The sequence below is a fragment of the Pollicipes pollicipes genome, unplaced genomic scaffold (genome assembly GCF_011947565.3).
Source record: "Pollicipes pollicipes isolate AB1234 unplaced genomic scaffold, Ppol_2.1 Scaffold_5724;HRSCAF=6776_pilon_pilon_pilon, whole genome shotgun sequence".
In the NCBI taxonomy this organism is placed as follows: Eukaryota; Metazoa; Arthropoda; class Thecostraca; order Pollicipedomorpha; family Pollicipedidae; genus Pollicipes; species Pollicipes pollicipes.
The window spans coordinates 53489676-53506762 of record NW_023596746.1 but is presented as its reverse complement, the minus strand read 5'-3'; the positions used below and the strand labels follow the sequence as shown (position 1 = coordinate 53506762).

At 51.0% G+C, this 17087-nt stretch overlaps 1 protein-coding gene and 1 long non-coding RNA gene across 2 annotated transcripts; both read right to left on the bottom strand.

Annotated features, from left to right (window-relative positions):
* Window positions 1-10786: 10786 nt before the first annotated feature.
* Window positions 10787-12120, bottom strand: LOC119103351 (uncharacterized). Its single transcript, XR_005094747.1, has 2 exons — window positions 12086-12120; window positions 10787-11723 (listed from the first exon to the last, which is right to left on the bottom strand). It is a non-coding gene; the product is annotated as an uncharacterized LOC119103351 (long non-coding RNA).
* Window positions 12121-12191: 71 nt separating this feature from the next.
* LOC119103199 (protein obstructor-E) lies at window positions 12192-17087 on the bottom strand (the record flags this gene model as incomplete). The annotated part of the gene is made up of 5 exons (XM_037226643.1): window positions 16983-17087; window positions 15363-15637; window positions 14208-14349; window positions 12902-13102; window positions 12192-12304 (listed from the first exon to the last, which is right to left on the bottom strand). Coding segments are annotated over exons 1-5 (774 nt in total), but the record flags the coding sequence as incomplete, so codon positions are not given.

Below are 17087 nucleotides of genomic sequence, written 5' to 3'. Positions count from 1 at the left end.
GCTACCGCCTCTTAAATCCTGGCGGCATTGTCGCTTCAGATGGTGGCCTGCCAGGGCCGGGCCAAGGATGGTGAGATAACTTGTATAAGGCCGTGCAAAACGTTGGGATGCTCTCTTATCGTGCCAGCCGTGGCTGTGGTTGGCCAATGTCAGATTGGTTCTCATCTCAGTACGTGTACCGGAAAGCACCACCGCATCCGCATTCGTCTGACGGCCGCTTGATATTACGTGAAATTGCTGAATCAATTAGCGTCTTATTTATACGGGCAGGTGTAGTGCAATCATCCAAAGCTGCGATTGATCACCTTTTTGTGTGCATCCTATTATTGAGGCTTGGCATCCTATCGTCAATATTACAAAATGATTGCACACCTCACTGCTTCACAAGATTACCACCGTTTGTGTTAGCTCATGTGAGGTAGCAGCATCGCATGCAAAGGACGCAATGTTGTAGTGTGATTGAGCACTTGTGTAAGACGTTGCGTATCTCTCGGGTGATTAGCGCACAGATTTGACGCAGCGTGCATTTCCCCGCACCTGAAGACGTTCTTGACTTGGTTTTTGAAATTTACAGCCCATGTTTAAAAGCTCCGAACATAAACGACACTGCCGATACACAGACTTTTGCACCACCATCTATCTCCCGCTGATTTTCGTCTCTTGTGCAGCGTAAAGCCGCATTTTGATCCCCATCAGCTCACCTCAGCAAGGAAATAATTTATCTTAAGTTCTGACAGTGCTTCCACCAGGTTCCTTCATGCTTCGCGTAATACTTTTTCCAGGTCGTGCAGTTTTGCCACACTCTTATGGCGATTATGTTATCTGACAAGGTACTTGCCAAATCTATCGGCTGTGAGCAGGCTTAAGGCGTTCATGTGTTTTTTTGTGTTAAATATTTAGCTATAACGGTCACACTGCTACGCGGTTCTGGTACCACAACTGATTCGGTTATTCCCAAAATAAGATATAGTGCCTCTAAATGGCTTTGCAATTGGAACACACCGGAAAATCATGCCCACAAACGCTCATTTGTATCGTACATGTAGTAAGCATGCTGATAAGTGTCGGTTTCGTTGTTGCATAATAGTAACGCCCTGCGATACCTTCAAGAAGCACATCCTGCTGCCGTCGTTACCTTTGTTATGGATCTCTTCATCGCACCAAACGCTTTGCTGCAAGATTCTGACTGATCTCTCTCCATCGCTTTTCCCCAACTGAACCCAGACTGGCGATGCCGCTCCCCAAAACTTATTTCTAAGATGTGAGCACTCTATGTTGTGGGAACAACCTGAGGTATCCAAAGTGAGTGTATTTTGGTTCTTTGCACAAGCTGTAGCTGTTTGTTGTTGGTCTATGTCAAATTGTCTCTCATCTTAGTACTTGCGGCCGTCCATGGCGTTTTCTATGTCATTCTGTGTATTGCGAATAGTCGGGATTGCCCGAATAGTTTGTTGTTGTCAGCCGGACTGTGCAAGCTGGTTCAAAGTGGACGAGTTTCTCATCCTTTATAAATGTTGTAGACAGACCCACATTTCCAAACGGCTGCCATCGACCGGATTAAAGGGGTTTTGTGTTCTGACTGATACTAACAGGCGTCGCTAAAATGCTGCAACGCTCCGCGCTTCTTTACTGTTTCATATTCCTTAAGGCTGAAAACATTCTTTGTTATCTGGTAAATGCTTAACAAATGTGATGAACGCAGGGGTGCAGTTTCCTTTTCAGTTTGGTGACTTTCCTGCCCCACTTTGAGAAAAAGTGTGCCAAAGCCGGGCGAAACCCCATTTTGCACTCTTGAGGTAAGGTTTAGCATAAACACCCCGACATAAACATAGAGGTTTTGCAGATGTACTCACTTGTGATATGCTGCACACAGACTGATTATAAAATTCGTCATTTTTGTGTTCTTCCTTGTTTTGCTGACTTACTAACACCAGCCGTGCAGCCCGGCAGCACTAGATCAAAAGGCCATGCGATCGGCGTGCAGGTGACAGCCCAGCTTCACCTGCATTAATTTCAAGTATTTACATGCCGAGTTGTCCAGATCTCGGGTCTGAAATCGTTATCTGTCGCTTCTTGATGTAGCTGCGCTGAGACAAACGAAATGCCACTTGTTCTCTCAGTCAGTGAAAAACTGAATATTGGACTTGCTTTTGTAGACATGGCAAGACGGCAAACATCGCTCTACATATTTTTTGGCCAGAGGTCTTCCCAGCTTATGGTCGAGTGATATCGCACCACGATGACGTGTTATTGTTATGCATGGCTTCCCTCGTTTCCTCAGATGGCCTAACCAAATGCCGTTTCACTTGGTGCGAGTCCCAAATATTGGTGGAAAAACGATGTAGCAGATGTCACAGTGAGCACACCAACGTCCGTTGACATAAGCCAAGCTTAGCTATTATTGAAGTATGTTCATTTCCCGTCTGCTGGACTCACCAACTTTCTTCAGCACTCCGTCCAATTGTCGCAAGTCTAGCCGTCTGTAGTGTCCCGTCTGCAAGTCTATTCAGCTGGTTTGACTGCACTTTCACTGGCGTGATGGGGCTCATGTGGGCAATCATGATATGCCCATACATGTACGCATGCCTACCTATACGGCATATCCGTACAGGAAACCTTTATCTGCTTAATGGGACTCCAGTTCATCCGGAGTCTTATAGGACTACAGGGGAAGGTGTAAGGGGAAAAAAGAAATATAGATAGGAATGGTTGGAGAACGGGGAAAAGAGAGAGAGAGAGAGAGAGAGAGGAGAGTGAGAGAGAGAGAGAGAGAGAGGAGATGAGAGGCGATAGAGAGAGAGAGAGAGAGAGGAGAGAGAGAGAAGACTGAGTAGGACAGAGAATGGATGAGACGACGAGGGTGAGATTGGGATAGGGAGATGTGGTAAACGAGAGAGAAGAGAAGAGGGCGAGAGGGACTCGAGAGGGAGAGAAACTAGGAACAGAAGATGATGAGGGGGGTAAGGGGAGAAGGGAGAGAAGGGAAGAGGGAGGGAGAGGGGAGAGCTAGAGGCTAGCGAGGGGAGAGAGAGGAGAGAGAGAGAGAGAGAGAAGGGCGATGAGGAGTGAGAGAAAGAGAGGGAGTGCGGAGAGAAATCACTTGGCAACAGTACATAACGTCTTTCGAGAACCGGTTGAATATCTGCTTTCTTACTCAGTCAACATTGTTTTTTTGCTTTTTCATTTCTGAGGACACGCGGAAATGACGCAGTAAAAAGGGTTAATTTTGGTTAGCCGACGTGCAGTAAAAATCTGATCATTATTTCAGTGTACAGCAAGCAGACAGGTACCAATAAATGCGATATGAAGAGATCAACTCATTGGCATGCAGTTCTTAGCTCTAAAGAGTAGCAGAACATATTGTCAAAATATATCGCACTTTCCATTTCCGAACAAAACTGGCAGTAATAGAGTAAGTGTGCAGTGTATCACAAATATGAGCAGCCACAGATTCAAGGATGGCAACTTTTTTACATGTGGTGAATGCCGTCGTATCAAGTCTCATTCGCACGCAAAGAAAAGAATGTTCCCAATAAGGAGTCACCTCACCCGCTTATTTAAGGTTCCCTGACCTTACGCTGCAAACATTTTACAGTTCGATAGCTTTCAACGTAAGAAAGGGCTGCTCCTCAACTCCGGGAAACTGAGAAACAGGGATGAGATCGCTATTTGAGGCGTGCATTGCATGAAGCTGACGTAGTGCGAAAAGGAACAAAAATTAAGGAAAAATTTTACGTTCCAACGCAACACGAGGAAAATTGATGACTTCTTTTCAGAAACCAGATTCATGGCGCCGTTCGTCGTCATTCATAAGATGTTTTTAAAACCCATTCATCTCAGCATTCATTCATGAGTTGGATTTATGTCGACTGGAGAACGATTCCGTGTTCCGCCTCAATCAAAATACTACTTCTGGGAAATGCCTTATGCGCACATCAGTTGCCACGCCGGCCTGCCACGCGTTCCAGCTTGCTGCAGAACACATGCCAACCTCTTCAGAGACCTCAACGGCAAATACGGACAAAGCCTTGCATAATCGCCACCACTATACCGCGGCACGAGCGCTTGAGCCCGCTCAGACTCGCGACGCGCAGCCGCAGAGCCCCGGTCGTCCCGCGTCCGGCCAGACCGGCCGCACGACGCCTGGCACCAAACGCCGGCGGCGGCGGTGACGTCGCCGATAGGGGGAGCGAGCCCCTCGGGTGCCGGCCGTGACAGGCGCCGGCGGCGGCCCACACCCCGCCTGCCTGGCACCGCCTCCCACCGGCGGCATTCCGCACGGCCAGAGGAAACCGCACGCCGGCCACCTGCCCGGCACCCGCCCGCGCCGGCGGAAAGGCCCGCCGGGACGCTGGATGTCCGCCGGCCTGGCCGAGCCGCCGGCCGGTTCCTGAGCCGCCGGGACGAGCTGAGCCGGCCTCTTTAAGCCGTCTGGCCAGGGCGAGCTGAGCCGGCGTCTTCCCGCGCTCTTTCCGCGTGCTGAGTCCGATTGGCGGCCGCCGCGCGGGCGACCGGTCGGTCGGGTGGCTTTCATCGCTGACGCAAGGTGATGCCTGTGACGAGGTCCTGGTGGCCGTGCAACCCGGCCCGAGCGCATTCACCTCGTGTCATCCCGGGCTCCCGCTTTTTCGCCCGCCAAAAACGCCGCCAATGGTGCCCGGTGCCGCCGGCATAAAACATTACCGTGCGTCTCGCACAGCAAGGCAGGAATGCCGTGCCCGGCGCCCGCGCGGTCACGTGGCCGCCGTCAGGGCCGCCGGATGCCGACATTCACCGCCGCCGTGTGCGCCGAAAGTGAAGACACTGCTGAGTGACCATGGCGATTCGGATCACCTTCGAGTCGGAGAATCCGCGGCTGTCAGGTGTGCGTCACGCCCGGCACTGCGGTGCACAGCTGCATCGGTAACACAGATGCACAGCGTCATTGTTGAGATTGTTTTAGGATGATCTGACGCCACCGAGATGTCAAAATGTGGTTTAGAATGCGTGCATAAAACAAATGGCACCGGTGTGAGTTATGAACCGGACTCAGTTCAGCAGAAACACAGGCGCTACCCATGCTTTTCAGAAGCTGGCCCCGTGCCGGGTAGGTTTTTATGTGTTTGCTCTGCGTTCTCTGTTTTGTTTTCCTTCCCACTTTTCAGTGCCAAACCCATCATTTCATCTCACTCCCCACCGAAGGAGTTCGTGCAGCTTCTCCGCTTATCACATCAAAGTCATCAATCCCAACATCACGAACATGAGGCGATACAGCGAACAAGGTCCGCTCGTAAGTCTCTGGGAAATCTTGGGCGTCGCCCGCCAAACAGGGACACAGCACGAGCCTCGTGGCTGACACTGGCGCACGGCCGGCTCGGTTTCCACATCTCACGTGTCGCGCGCGCGCATGGCCCGTGGCAGCAGGTCGTCGGCATTGCGCCACAAGTGGCGCTTCTGAAGGACAGCGACGCCTGAGCGGCATCACAGTCCCCTTTCCAGTTACGAAAGGAACAGCGCCGTTACCCAGCGTCGGCGGGCCTCATCTGGCGGCTCCAGCCCTGGGCTCAGCTGAAACCCGACGGGTCAGCTGGCGGATTCTGATAGACGGCGCCTGTCCGTTGCAACAAACTGTTCATAGCTCACGGTGAGCTGAAATTCGCATGTCATTTTTAGTATAATTTGGATTATGTTGGCCGAATGGCAGCCCCTTATTTTGTGGCCCAAACCCAAGAGCCCAACAAGAGCCATTTCGCTTTGAATTTTCTTCAGGACCTAAGAAGTCGGAAAGCTTGAATCGGACGGTCTTGAAAAAGCTACAGACGTTGTTGAGTCGATAAGTCCTAACAAACTGTAAATCAAAATGCATTTGTTCTTTTTCGACCTTATTCCACAGCACGAGAATAGGTGATTAAATATACCTTACCTTCGCATAGATAAGACAGTAGTAATAGACTTATTCCTTGGAAAAAAACAGTAGAATGGAGATATAGTTTGGTTGATATTTCTCCTATAAACGTGCAGCACTTTAACGATCAGAGAAGCCACAGCTGACACTCCGCAGCATCGACAGAAAATATTAATATGACATTCCTCCTATCTCCTGCTGTTGCTTCGATAAGGGCACGTTGCCAAAATGTCAACTCAACTAGATCTGCATTCTGCTGCTTTTCTCCGAGGAATAAGTTTATTACTACTGTCTTATCTATGTGAATACTATTCCTCGCTCATGCACTGAACAACTTACCTTACCTTCGCTGTAAATTGCGGTGTTGTAAACCATGCCCGTATGGACCACATCAATGTATTATGAAGATTGTTTTTGATGAGCATGCAGCAGCATAAACGCACGTTACATGCGTCTCTTTGTCCTGCAGCCCATCACCGCGTACAGGTGATCGTGTGCTCTGTCGGGGAACAGAGCATGCGGATACTCTTCGCCGGTCAAAGCACATCCCTCTGTTGTAGATCAGTTCAAAAGCCTGCGGAGTGCCAGCTGTGCCGTTCTCTGCTCGTTAAAGCCCTGCATATGCTCTATCATTCTTCGCTGTCGACCATATCGTTCCAAGACGAAACAAGGCGACATAAACGATTAAAACGGTTAAGCTCCTTAAGCGATTCCGGCATGTAAGGTGTTTGCAGTGTTTCGTTACCGTCTGGAAGGGTTTTAAGTGTTTTTAGAATCATTTTAACCGTTTGCAGCTACACATGACACATGGTTATTTAACTAACGGTTCTTGTGAGACCTTTCAACAATATTACATATCGTGTTTTCATTTATTTCATTGTAATTGGCCACGGTTACGAGGTTACCTGGTTGGGCTTTTACGTGGTCCGAGATGAAATGTATACTTGATGTCCTGTGTTGGATATTTTTCGGAAACGATTGTAGATAATTTGCTCCGTTTTATGCCGTCATGACATCAGCACCCGTAATGTACATGCCGGCATGCATGGGTATGAAAGAATACCAAGTCATCTAATTAAAATCGGCGCTGAAAAAGAACCGCACTCAACGTAAGCTTAGAAAGTCGAATAGGTCGGCACGGGTAGATTAGAACAGTGTTGCAGCACAGAGAAACACTCGGGTGCATTGACCCAGCAAAGAGAATGTGCTGGGTATTGCCACAGGTCAGGATGGAGCGTTGAGATAAGCGTTGCCATAGCTCTTGCCGATTTCTCGGCACCCGGTCATAGGTTCGGAGCGGATAAGGCCAAACAAATTAGTAAAGAAGATAATCCGGGAACACTGAGAAATAATTCCCTTTTGAGCTCACGGCCTACTTACTAAAACATATACAGCATTTGTCCGGTTTTCAAACATTGCTCTCCATGTCTGGACTAGGGTTAATCGATCTGTTGTTGCACGTGCCAAAGGCTGAAGAAAAACGCACTTGCTACCTTGCTTACCACTTCGTTACTGCCGTCTGTCAATGTTGCTGCCATGTGTCTGTGTTTTCAGACTTCAAAGCAAATGGGAGTATTGTTGTGTCGTAGCAGTGAGCTTCGCTGGGAAAAAAATTGTTGCATTTCATATGTCTTCTTATCACGCCCGTTGCAAACTATTCTTTACTTGATTGTGTGCTTTCTTTGACATTTCTCATAGCACTGAGCTCGTATAATACATCTGATCGTCACTATAGCTCACCTTTCTCACCACATCGAATGATTGAATAAATAAATGAGTGGCGGACGCCAGAAGCCGGCAGCATGCGGCGCGTGCGGGCTTTGTCATTTTACTTGAAATACTCACCAGTGGCGACTGAACGATTGACAAATAGTATTTTGACGACGCGAAAGTTTGAAATTGCAACCCTGTGGGTTAAGTAAATGCTTTGACGGCACAATGCACAAAATGACAAATAAATGGGTGGCAAATACAGGCAATGAATCGGTGCATGTGATAGTGTAAATTTCGCCACGATCCAGGCTATAGTTTTGGCGACGGCGTGTTTTGCTCGCCGGTTTTCCAAACGCCGACTTCCCTACTCGCCCGGCCATTATCAGCGCAGACGTCGCACAAACTCGTGCTGGACACGCGGATTGCAGACGGTGCGTTGGCCGACGCTTTGAAATTTAATTCACGCCTCCACGCACTCTGACTGCCGAGATATAGAATAAAACGCGGAAAACCGCAAAAACACGCTAAATTCGTATTCATTGTCTTTGTGCACGTGACACGTGACGCGCGCGACCGCACGTCTGGCACCACTTGATGCCCCGTCCAATTATTTATCTAAGCGTGCTAATTGCTTGCCTTTCTGAGCCCTGGTTGTCTAGATGTGGTCACGGTTTCGAAAGGCTGCTGGTCGACTTTGTCGTCGGTCACAATGCCGGGCCGCCCGTGTAAAACCGACGGGCCTAAACGGTCCTTCCGCATTGCGCCCCGCCCGAACCTTGGACCGCAGCGGCACGCGATCTACCCGTGGAAAACCACCTCGTGCACCCGCGCATCGTGTCCGAATTTCACCCTTCAGCGACCCGCTGCTGTCCTGTGAACAGTGCTTCGTAAAACGGGGCAGACAGGCAGACACAATCTAAGCCGAAATCATACGTCCATCCTGGGCATTCAGCTTCTCACGCCGTAGTACCCAATACTGTATCTGGCCTGCAGGAAAAACCACCCAGGCAAAAAAACAGCATGGATGCTTTTGTTGTTTTGCAAGGCGAAGCCGTGCAAGGTGTTTGGATTTGCTATGTTCCGAAACGCTTATTTTTGCACTGGAATTTAGAGCATGACAACGGTTTTTTTGCAGCGGGGTCTGCTTTAGAAGTCAATTAGTGGGTGATACCCAATGCCTCACTTTTATAGAGGTGCTAAAACGTCGACACACTCAGGAGAAAATGCTGCTCGTGAGCTCAAAAGCCATTGTTCCGTTCCAGAATTAGATGTATGCCATTTGACGCAGCGGGAATAACAGATGCAAATAATTTACAAGAGGCAGATAATCATCAAACATAATGGTATTGAGCGTCATGACCCCGAACAAACCAATTTAAAAATTTCCGGCTGTGTCTGCTGACACGGCTGTCAAAAACTTCTCTCTTCTCAGACAACCGGATACAAAAGTTTGCTAATCGATGTGCAATGACCATCAGAGCCAAATAAGCAAGAAAAGTGTGAAAGTCATGTTTCGTGATCCAACGGCCAACAAAAGCCTAAATATGTCACTTTTGACTGTTGTCACGAAAAAGTCTAACCTCCGTCCCATTGAAACAAAATGCTCGCCATTTGACGCAGCGCAGTCGATTTATCCGGGAGAAGCAAGAGTGGAGAATGGGGGTCATGGGCTTCGCGACTGACGGGGCAAAAGTCTAACATTGTGCGTGTTTTTTGGCCCCTGAAATGCCAATATCAATCGATGCGCTGTAGTCGCAGTTATCGGAGCCAAACGAGCGTGAAATGTGTGGAGGTGCCCAAAAATCTTAAATTGTCTTAAGTCCAAAGTCAAATGCAGAAAGTCCAAAATTGTCTGAAGGGTGGTAAGGGTGATCTTGAATCATGTCAGCAGCTAAGAGCGGAAAATGTGTAGTTTTGTTGCTCCCTGGGTTATAGTGTTGATGATAGGCATGTCTCATATGTGTTTTTCTCCGGCACGTCGAGCTCGCCGCGTCGAATGGCGCACCACTCTGCAATCATTGTACTGGCAAATGGTTTTTGAGCGTGTCATTATCTGATGAGCCTCCGTTTGGATGGACCCGCTAGCCGGATTCTCCCTGTTTTACGTTCTTTTATTTCACCTGCGAACGCCACAGTCCATGAAAATGAGGTGATGCGATGAAATGCAGTGATATCGTTGCAAGCTGTTGATGCATTGATGATACCCTCACCCTAATCTTTGCAACCATCTATTCTATTCAACTTCCAGCGATATGTACTCTTCAAGCTAATATTCTGCGTAGAGCGTGTTAAAGACTCGGTCGGGCGTGAGCTGCTAGCGAATCAGCGTTTTCAGTCGTGGTGGGGCATTTCGCAGTTTGCTGGGGGGTGGGGGGTGAAAATCACTGGTGGGAGGTCACTGGTTGAGATGTCATTGATTAGGAGCAGAGAATCAATTAACTCATTAACTAGAGTCTAGTGACCCATCGCCTCTCCACCCCTCCCCACGGTTCACTCGCCATTCACCAAGCACTCCTTCCTCGAGTTCGAACCCGCGCCCAAAGGCGCTTGTGCACACTTTTCCCTTTCGAAAGCTCAAAGCAGCTGAACGGGAAATGCCAGTGATGGTCACTGGGGGTTAATGAGATAACTTCTGGGGTCAATGCTGAGATGTCTTGAGAACGCTTTCTGGGAAAGGGCTTCTAAATGCTATTTTGCGGTCCGTGGGACAAAAACTAGGTCAACTTCTAGCCGAATTTGAGCTCCTGACCTACCAGGGTAGGACCCTTTTGAAATGTTTGTTCTGTTTAGACGAAGCTTACCTCCGGGGTCTCTTTTAACTCACGGTCCCGCATAGGGACCACCCAGGACCAGGGAACTGCGATTCCCCCGCTGCTCAGAAAGAGCTCTTGCCTCAAGGGATCCCTCCCACCTTCATCCCGCCCATCACAGCCCTTTAAAGGCCCTTTGGATAATTAGAAGTCTGAATGTCGCCTATACAAAATTTGATCTGCTTTGCCTCTTCATACATTGCACAATGTGCGATGCATCATAAGCCAGCTTGGCATTTGTACACCACTTATCTAGCAATGGTGATTGAACCAGTTCCCAACGACACAGGTAATTCAAAACAGTTAGAAAAGCTTCAGCGGTCCATAAGTTGCAGTTGAACAGCGTGGTGTTCTGCTCGTAGTAGTCAAAAACAGCTGCGATGCGACAACCACAAGGTGTATTAAAAACGAAACATGAATTATTGCTCCGCAGTCCCGTCTCATCACACCTAACCCTGAAGCCTCGCCACTGTCACTATTGACATCCCATCACGACCAATCATGAAATATCTCCAAGATCAATCACGAAATATTTCACCACATCTAACCGTGTCGCATGCGTCACCATGACAACTCCGCATTTTAAACGCATTTCAGTCACGTTAGTGCAGTTCGGGAAATTAGAAATCCTCTGTCGCCAGACGTCGACCGCAAGCAGTCGTCGGCCACGTTAGAACCATGAGCAGTCACCGCAGGGCGCACCTTTCGATGCTGTGTGCGTTACATGTGTGCGTTTCCGTGCGCTGTGTGAGTTACATGTGCAACGCAACACGACGGAGCATTGAAAGTTGACATAGACTGTGCAAACTATACGTCTGCAATGTAACAAGTGATATGTACGATGGTAACACACTGATCGTTTGTGGAGTTGCGGCAACCACCATGAACACGTTTGAAGCGGGACTGATTATCTACGATGAGATGATTACATGATTGCAAGACATGAAGAATTTTGTTCAACTGGATAGTGTAAAAGTATTTTAGGTATCTTGGGTCGTCCTCGCTCGGGTGGGTTTCATTCACAACATGACGTATTTGGTCGCAATGTACGCGCAATGGGCAGGACCGATTAAAGTGGGCGTGGTAAAATCTGGTTCATACGATAAGGCCATCGTGTTTTATGTTTGGATTGCCTTATAGTCATAGGTGCGATGATCCCCGGTATGTGCGAACCAGTACTGCTCGTGATGAATTCCTCGGTACATCCCTTGCTGCAGTCCTCGGTATGGCTTCACTTCCTCTTGATGGCATCGCCGCCGCCCGCCTCCTTGATGAGACTTTCTTGGCGTCAACATTGCAGACGTCACTCGTAATAACTGCCAAAGCAAATCACCGGTTACAGAAATTCATGCGACTGTGGCCGTTGTGGTTAAACACGCAGGGACTGAACAACAAGACTTGTGATGAACAACAATATAACAAACCACACCACAGCTATACAGTTCTGGATTGAGGCAGACCGACTGACTCATCGTCAAGCACACCGGCCTTTGCTTGGAAAGGCCGGTGTGCCTTGTAGCAAGTATTACTCTGGAAAGATCCATGCGGGCGACAGGTGCGGGCTCTGACCAAACCCAACGCCTGCCGAGCCGACGATGACGCCGATATCCTCACGCCTTCTCAGTTATAGCCATCTCCAGTGCATGCACCCTCTCTTAATCACCACGCATATTCTCACCATTCGGGAACGTTTTCCGGTTTGTCGCACTGTTTGTCTCGTCGTTGAACACGCGTCCCGCCTCGCAGCCGTGACGACGCGGCACAACGCCATCTAGGCACGAAAAGAAGAACTGGCAGTCCGTGGGGTCGGCGTATAGCGCGGGTGGAGGGGGAAAACCAGGCGCTGGATTGGCCAGTTTTCCGTCCACAGTTCCCGGACACTTGAACTCCAGCACCTCTGCAAATAAGAAAAAAGCGGATGAGTTTCAATCACTTCATCACTCGAACAGGAATCTGCAGAACGTACCAAATTAGCTTGGCAGTCTTTGCGGTTCGGTCTTGTGAGTTGACAGTACAGAGATGTTCTAGGGTTTATCAATTTCTACAGATCTGCAAGATTAAGTGCACTTTGGACGCTTCCTCTGCTCCGTCTTTATCCGTTTGTAATCGTTGGCATCGGTTATTTCAAAGTGAGGTGTATAATTTGACCTTGGACTGAATGGTTATCCTGAGGATTTGGTCCATACCAAGAAAATAATTTGGGTTTTATACCAAACGTTAGCACGGACATTTCAGGACTTACATGTTCGGTTTTGCAATCATAGTAAGCAAGATAGTAAGCAGCATACGTCTTAAATTCAAACTTAGCTGCCTGCAGGCTCAGTAACTGCACAGAAAAGAACCAACCCGGTTCTGAACCCTTGTCACTTCATCACAACCCCTGGCAAAGTTCCCCTGTATCGCTAAATGCCACCTTACAATAATTTCAACACGCATTTGCAACCGTAATGGAATTCGGCTTTCCGGCCGTGGCGGCGGCGCGACGTCGCTTGACCTTCCGAGGAGCAGCCGGTCCTGCCGGCTTGATCGGGCCACTGGCAGGTGCCCGTCTGCAGTGAGAACACCAGACCGGCCGGGCACGTGACCCGGTTGCTCGTGCCGTCCACGCAGTGGACGAAGCTGCCGCAGCGCGTTGGCTTCGGGTCGGCGAAGTAGCCGTTCTGCCGCGGGCAGTCACCGGTGGGCTTTGGGTCTTCTGTTGGCGAACGGGGCCGGGGGTGAGGTGGCCATGTGACGACGGGTTATTTGGATACTCTTGGGGAAACGAGACCTGCATGAGAGCTACGTGGTGTTTTGCCAAGTGCAAAACAAAGCAAGCAGTCTAATTTCGAGGAGTGTTAAAGACCGATAAGCGTATGACATGACCAGTAAACACCGCAATTAAAAAGTTGAAAATGTTTGACAACATTTCTGGACTGTCCTCACACTGTAAACTGACAAGAAAACTTCGCCTCAACCAGAGCGCGTTGAGCGTGCAAGTGATCATACAAGTGTAAGCCATGTAAGTCACAAAGCCCGTACGTCAGACATCAGATTTACGCGTTCCAAAGCAGGCAGTTCCGCAGCACCCCCTGCCCAGCGCCGTGTTCCCGGACTCTCGCGACCAGAGCTGTACTTACGGGGCTCCTCCCATCCCGCGCCGTACTCACACAGCGCCTCCCGGCCCGGGCTGTACTCACGGGGTTCCTCCCGGCCCGGGCTGTACTCACACAGCTCCTCCCGGCCCGCGCTGTACTCACACAGCTCCCCCCCCCCCGGCCCGCGCTGTGCTCACACAGCTCCTCCCGGTCCGCGCTGTATTCACACAGCTCCTCCCGGCCCGCGCTGTACTCACGCAGCTCCTCCCGGTCCGCGCTGTACTCACACAGCTCCTCCCGGCCCGCGCTGTACTCACTCAGCTCCTCCCACCCCGAGCTGTACTCACACAGCTCCTCCCGGCCCGCGCTGTACTCGCACAGCTCCTCCCGGCCCACGCTGCACTCACGCAGCTCCTCCCTGTCCGCGCTGTACTCACACAGCTCCCCCCGGTCCGCGCTGTACTCACACAGCTCCTCCTGGCCCACGCTGTACTCACGCAGTTCCTCCCGGCCCGCGCTGTACTCACACAGCTCCTCCCGGCCCGCGCTGTACTCACTCAGCTCCTCCCGGCCCGCGCTGTACTCACGGGGTTCCTCCCGGCCCACGCTGTACTCACACAGCTCCTCCCGGCCCACGCTGTACTCACACAGCTCCTCCCGGCCCGCGCTGTACTCACACAGCTCCTCCGGCCGGTTCCGGTCCCCGGCCCACGCTGTACTCACGCAGCTCCTCCCGGCCCGTGCAGTTCACACCGAAGGGCTGGTCGCAGCGACCGAACGAGACGCTGTAGTCGTTGAAGACGAGGCCGTCCGGACACATCCGCTCCGTGATGACGAAGTCCTGACACTCGTAGTACCGGTCACACTGGTGGCAGCACGCGGTGCGCGCTGAGCGTGCGTGGGAGGACATCGCCACCGACGCTATCTGCTGTGCTTCAAAGGAGGCGACGTTCGTGCACCATGCAAGCGTGTCATTGTTCCATCGAATGTCGCTTAGGCCTGGATATTTGTAGGCATGACAAATGACTGATGCAAAACATCGATTTGATATCGTATTGAAACAAACGGGCAGACTTGTTTCATCCTCCTTATGTTCAATGCCGAATGGGGCTAAAATATCGTCCTGGTTTAACCAAGAGCGATTTTAGTCCAAATCGCGTCGATTTATATGAATTCAGATTTCATTCATTGCACACACATGCATGGATCCCAAAAAACATATGCAACGACCCATGACCCGGTTGCCATCACCCAAGCCACCTGGGGGGGGGGGGGGGGGTCACGGATACATCGTTGGATCCAGTCAGATCTCTGGGCACATGTCTCCTTCAAAGCTGATGTTGAGTAACGCGTCCTAATTGAACTTGCTAATGAATCGGCCTCAGGGAAACACGCATGAACCGCTGCAGGTATGGTTTGACCATCGGCGTATGCAGTAGCAGGAAAAAAGATATGGGCAGTCCCAGGTATAGACCCAACAAACAAGGCCGCGTGGAGCGTGCAGCACGCGGCCGGCGCGAGTGTCGGCCGAACAGCACGCGGCCGGCGCGAGTGTCGGCCGAACAGCACGCGGCCGGCGCGAGTGTCGGCCGAACAGCACGCGGCCGGTGCGAGTGTCGGCCGAAGCTCACCGCCGGCACTGTGAGCTGGAATCGAGTGCAATGCTGAAGCTTTCACAATGCTCAAGGATACCTCTGCTACCTGACAATCTTGAATCCATATGGCCCATTCATATGTGTTGGCACATCAACAAAACACTTGCAAGCCTTATTTCAAAACGGTATTCCCATGTGACCGAGGCCTGAGTTACATCATGTCACATTTCCTTTTTACACTTGCCAGGACCTGAGTTACATCACAAACGCGCGAGAGCCGAACCTGGAACGCGTCGGCGAAGAAGCCGTCCTTCTGGGGGCATTCTGTGTCGAAGGTGGGCGCCTGAGGGGCGGGCGTGGTTCTGGCCGGCACCACGCGACTGGATGAGCCCCGGCGGCCGGGCGCGCGGCCGGCCGCGGTGGCGCCCGCCGTGGTCCGGCCTGGCGCTGCCGGCGGGGACGCCCCCTGCCTCAGGGACGACCCCCGGCTTGGAGACGCCTGACCGGCAGGGTCCCGGCCGACGGGTCGTCGCCGGCTGGTGGTCCGCTGTCCCGAGACTGGCGACAGACGATGGCGGCGGTCGGTGGAGGGCGGCGGTGACTGGGACTCGGCATGCTCGGTACTGGTCGGCGTGTGTCCAAGGTTGACTCAAGGAGACGCACCCAGTCGGCGTTTCTGGGAATCGCCTTAGCTGTGGATGACAGGCGTTGTGCACCGCAAGCTTTCACTCAGAGCCCACCTGTTCGCCGTGTCACCGGGAGTGCTGAGGTTGGGACTCATTGAAGCATATCACGAACCCCAGCTGTCAACATCGCGGCGGGATCGGAAAAATAAGCAGCGCAGGGGATTAAAAAGTCTATGGTAAGGTGCTGAGCAGTGAGCGTCGTAACCGTGAAAAAGCGCTACAAGCCTTTGTCTGATCTGTAGCTGGTCGCCAGTCCAGTGGAAGGTGCGCCCACGCTGCCCTTGTCCATGACATTCGAGCAAGTCGCTCGATTAATTGGACCAAGGGCAGCGTGGTATCCGATTGAGTAAGCAGATCTTTTGCTGCTGTTAACACGAAGCCAATATTTGACGGTGCATCATTTCGTTACATTCAGCTCAAGAAAGACTACATTCGGTAGATACTTGCCTGACAGGGACTGTTTCACATTTGAACACATTGAGGCAAGCATCATATGTGATGAGACAAGCTCACTTATAGCTATTGGTATAATTTTGAAGTGGAAAAGACTGCTTTAAATAGCGCAATTATCTGTGTAGTAAATATGCTTCGCAATACGTAATGGTTTGAACACGTCATTGTACATTGCACAACATGTACCAGCCAGCTGATATTATACAGCTGATTTCCAGATACAGCTAGAGAACCAGCTGTATCTGGAAATCGCGCTCAAGAATGCTAGATATAAACGCCTTGAAGATTACATTTGCATTGACCTTGATCTTCGCATGGCTTATGGAATGGCAGGATTTGAACGACGTTATTATGGCGTCATGAAAGCCAAGGTGACATTCAGATGTTCCCCCGATACACCTCTTCTCGTGTTCAATGTGGCTATTTCAGTTAAAAATCCGATCTAAATGTGGAACACTCCCTTGCACTATATGCACACTTCTTTGCAGGTCACGATGACAGCATTTTTCACACACTTGCACTGTGGAGCGCATTCCTGCACACTGAGTGAAGGCGCTCACTCCCCACGCATGGCGAATCGGAAACCTATGCGCACATCCTTACCTCATACAGCAAAGCACAGCTAGACAGGTGGGTCAGTTAGGTCATTCAGTTCACAGCGCTGACACGGCACTCCATCGGCCGCCGCAGCGCCGCCTCCCAGAGCGCGACAACCACCGCCGGTCGAGAGGTCACGCCTCGGGCGCCGCGGGCACCCCACTCACCGAGCGCGATCAGAAGCAGGGCGGCGTAGAGGCGGTGTCTCATGTCTGGGCCGGTGCGGTGCACTGTGGGGCCGCGTGCGCGCCTCTAACCCAGATCGGCCGGCG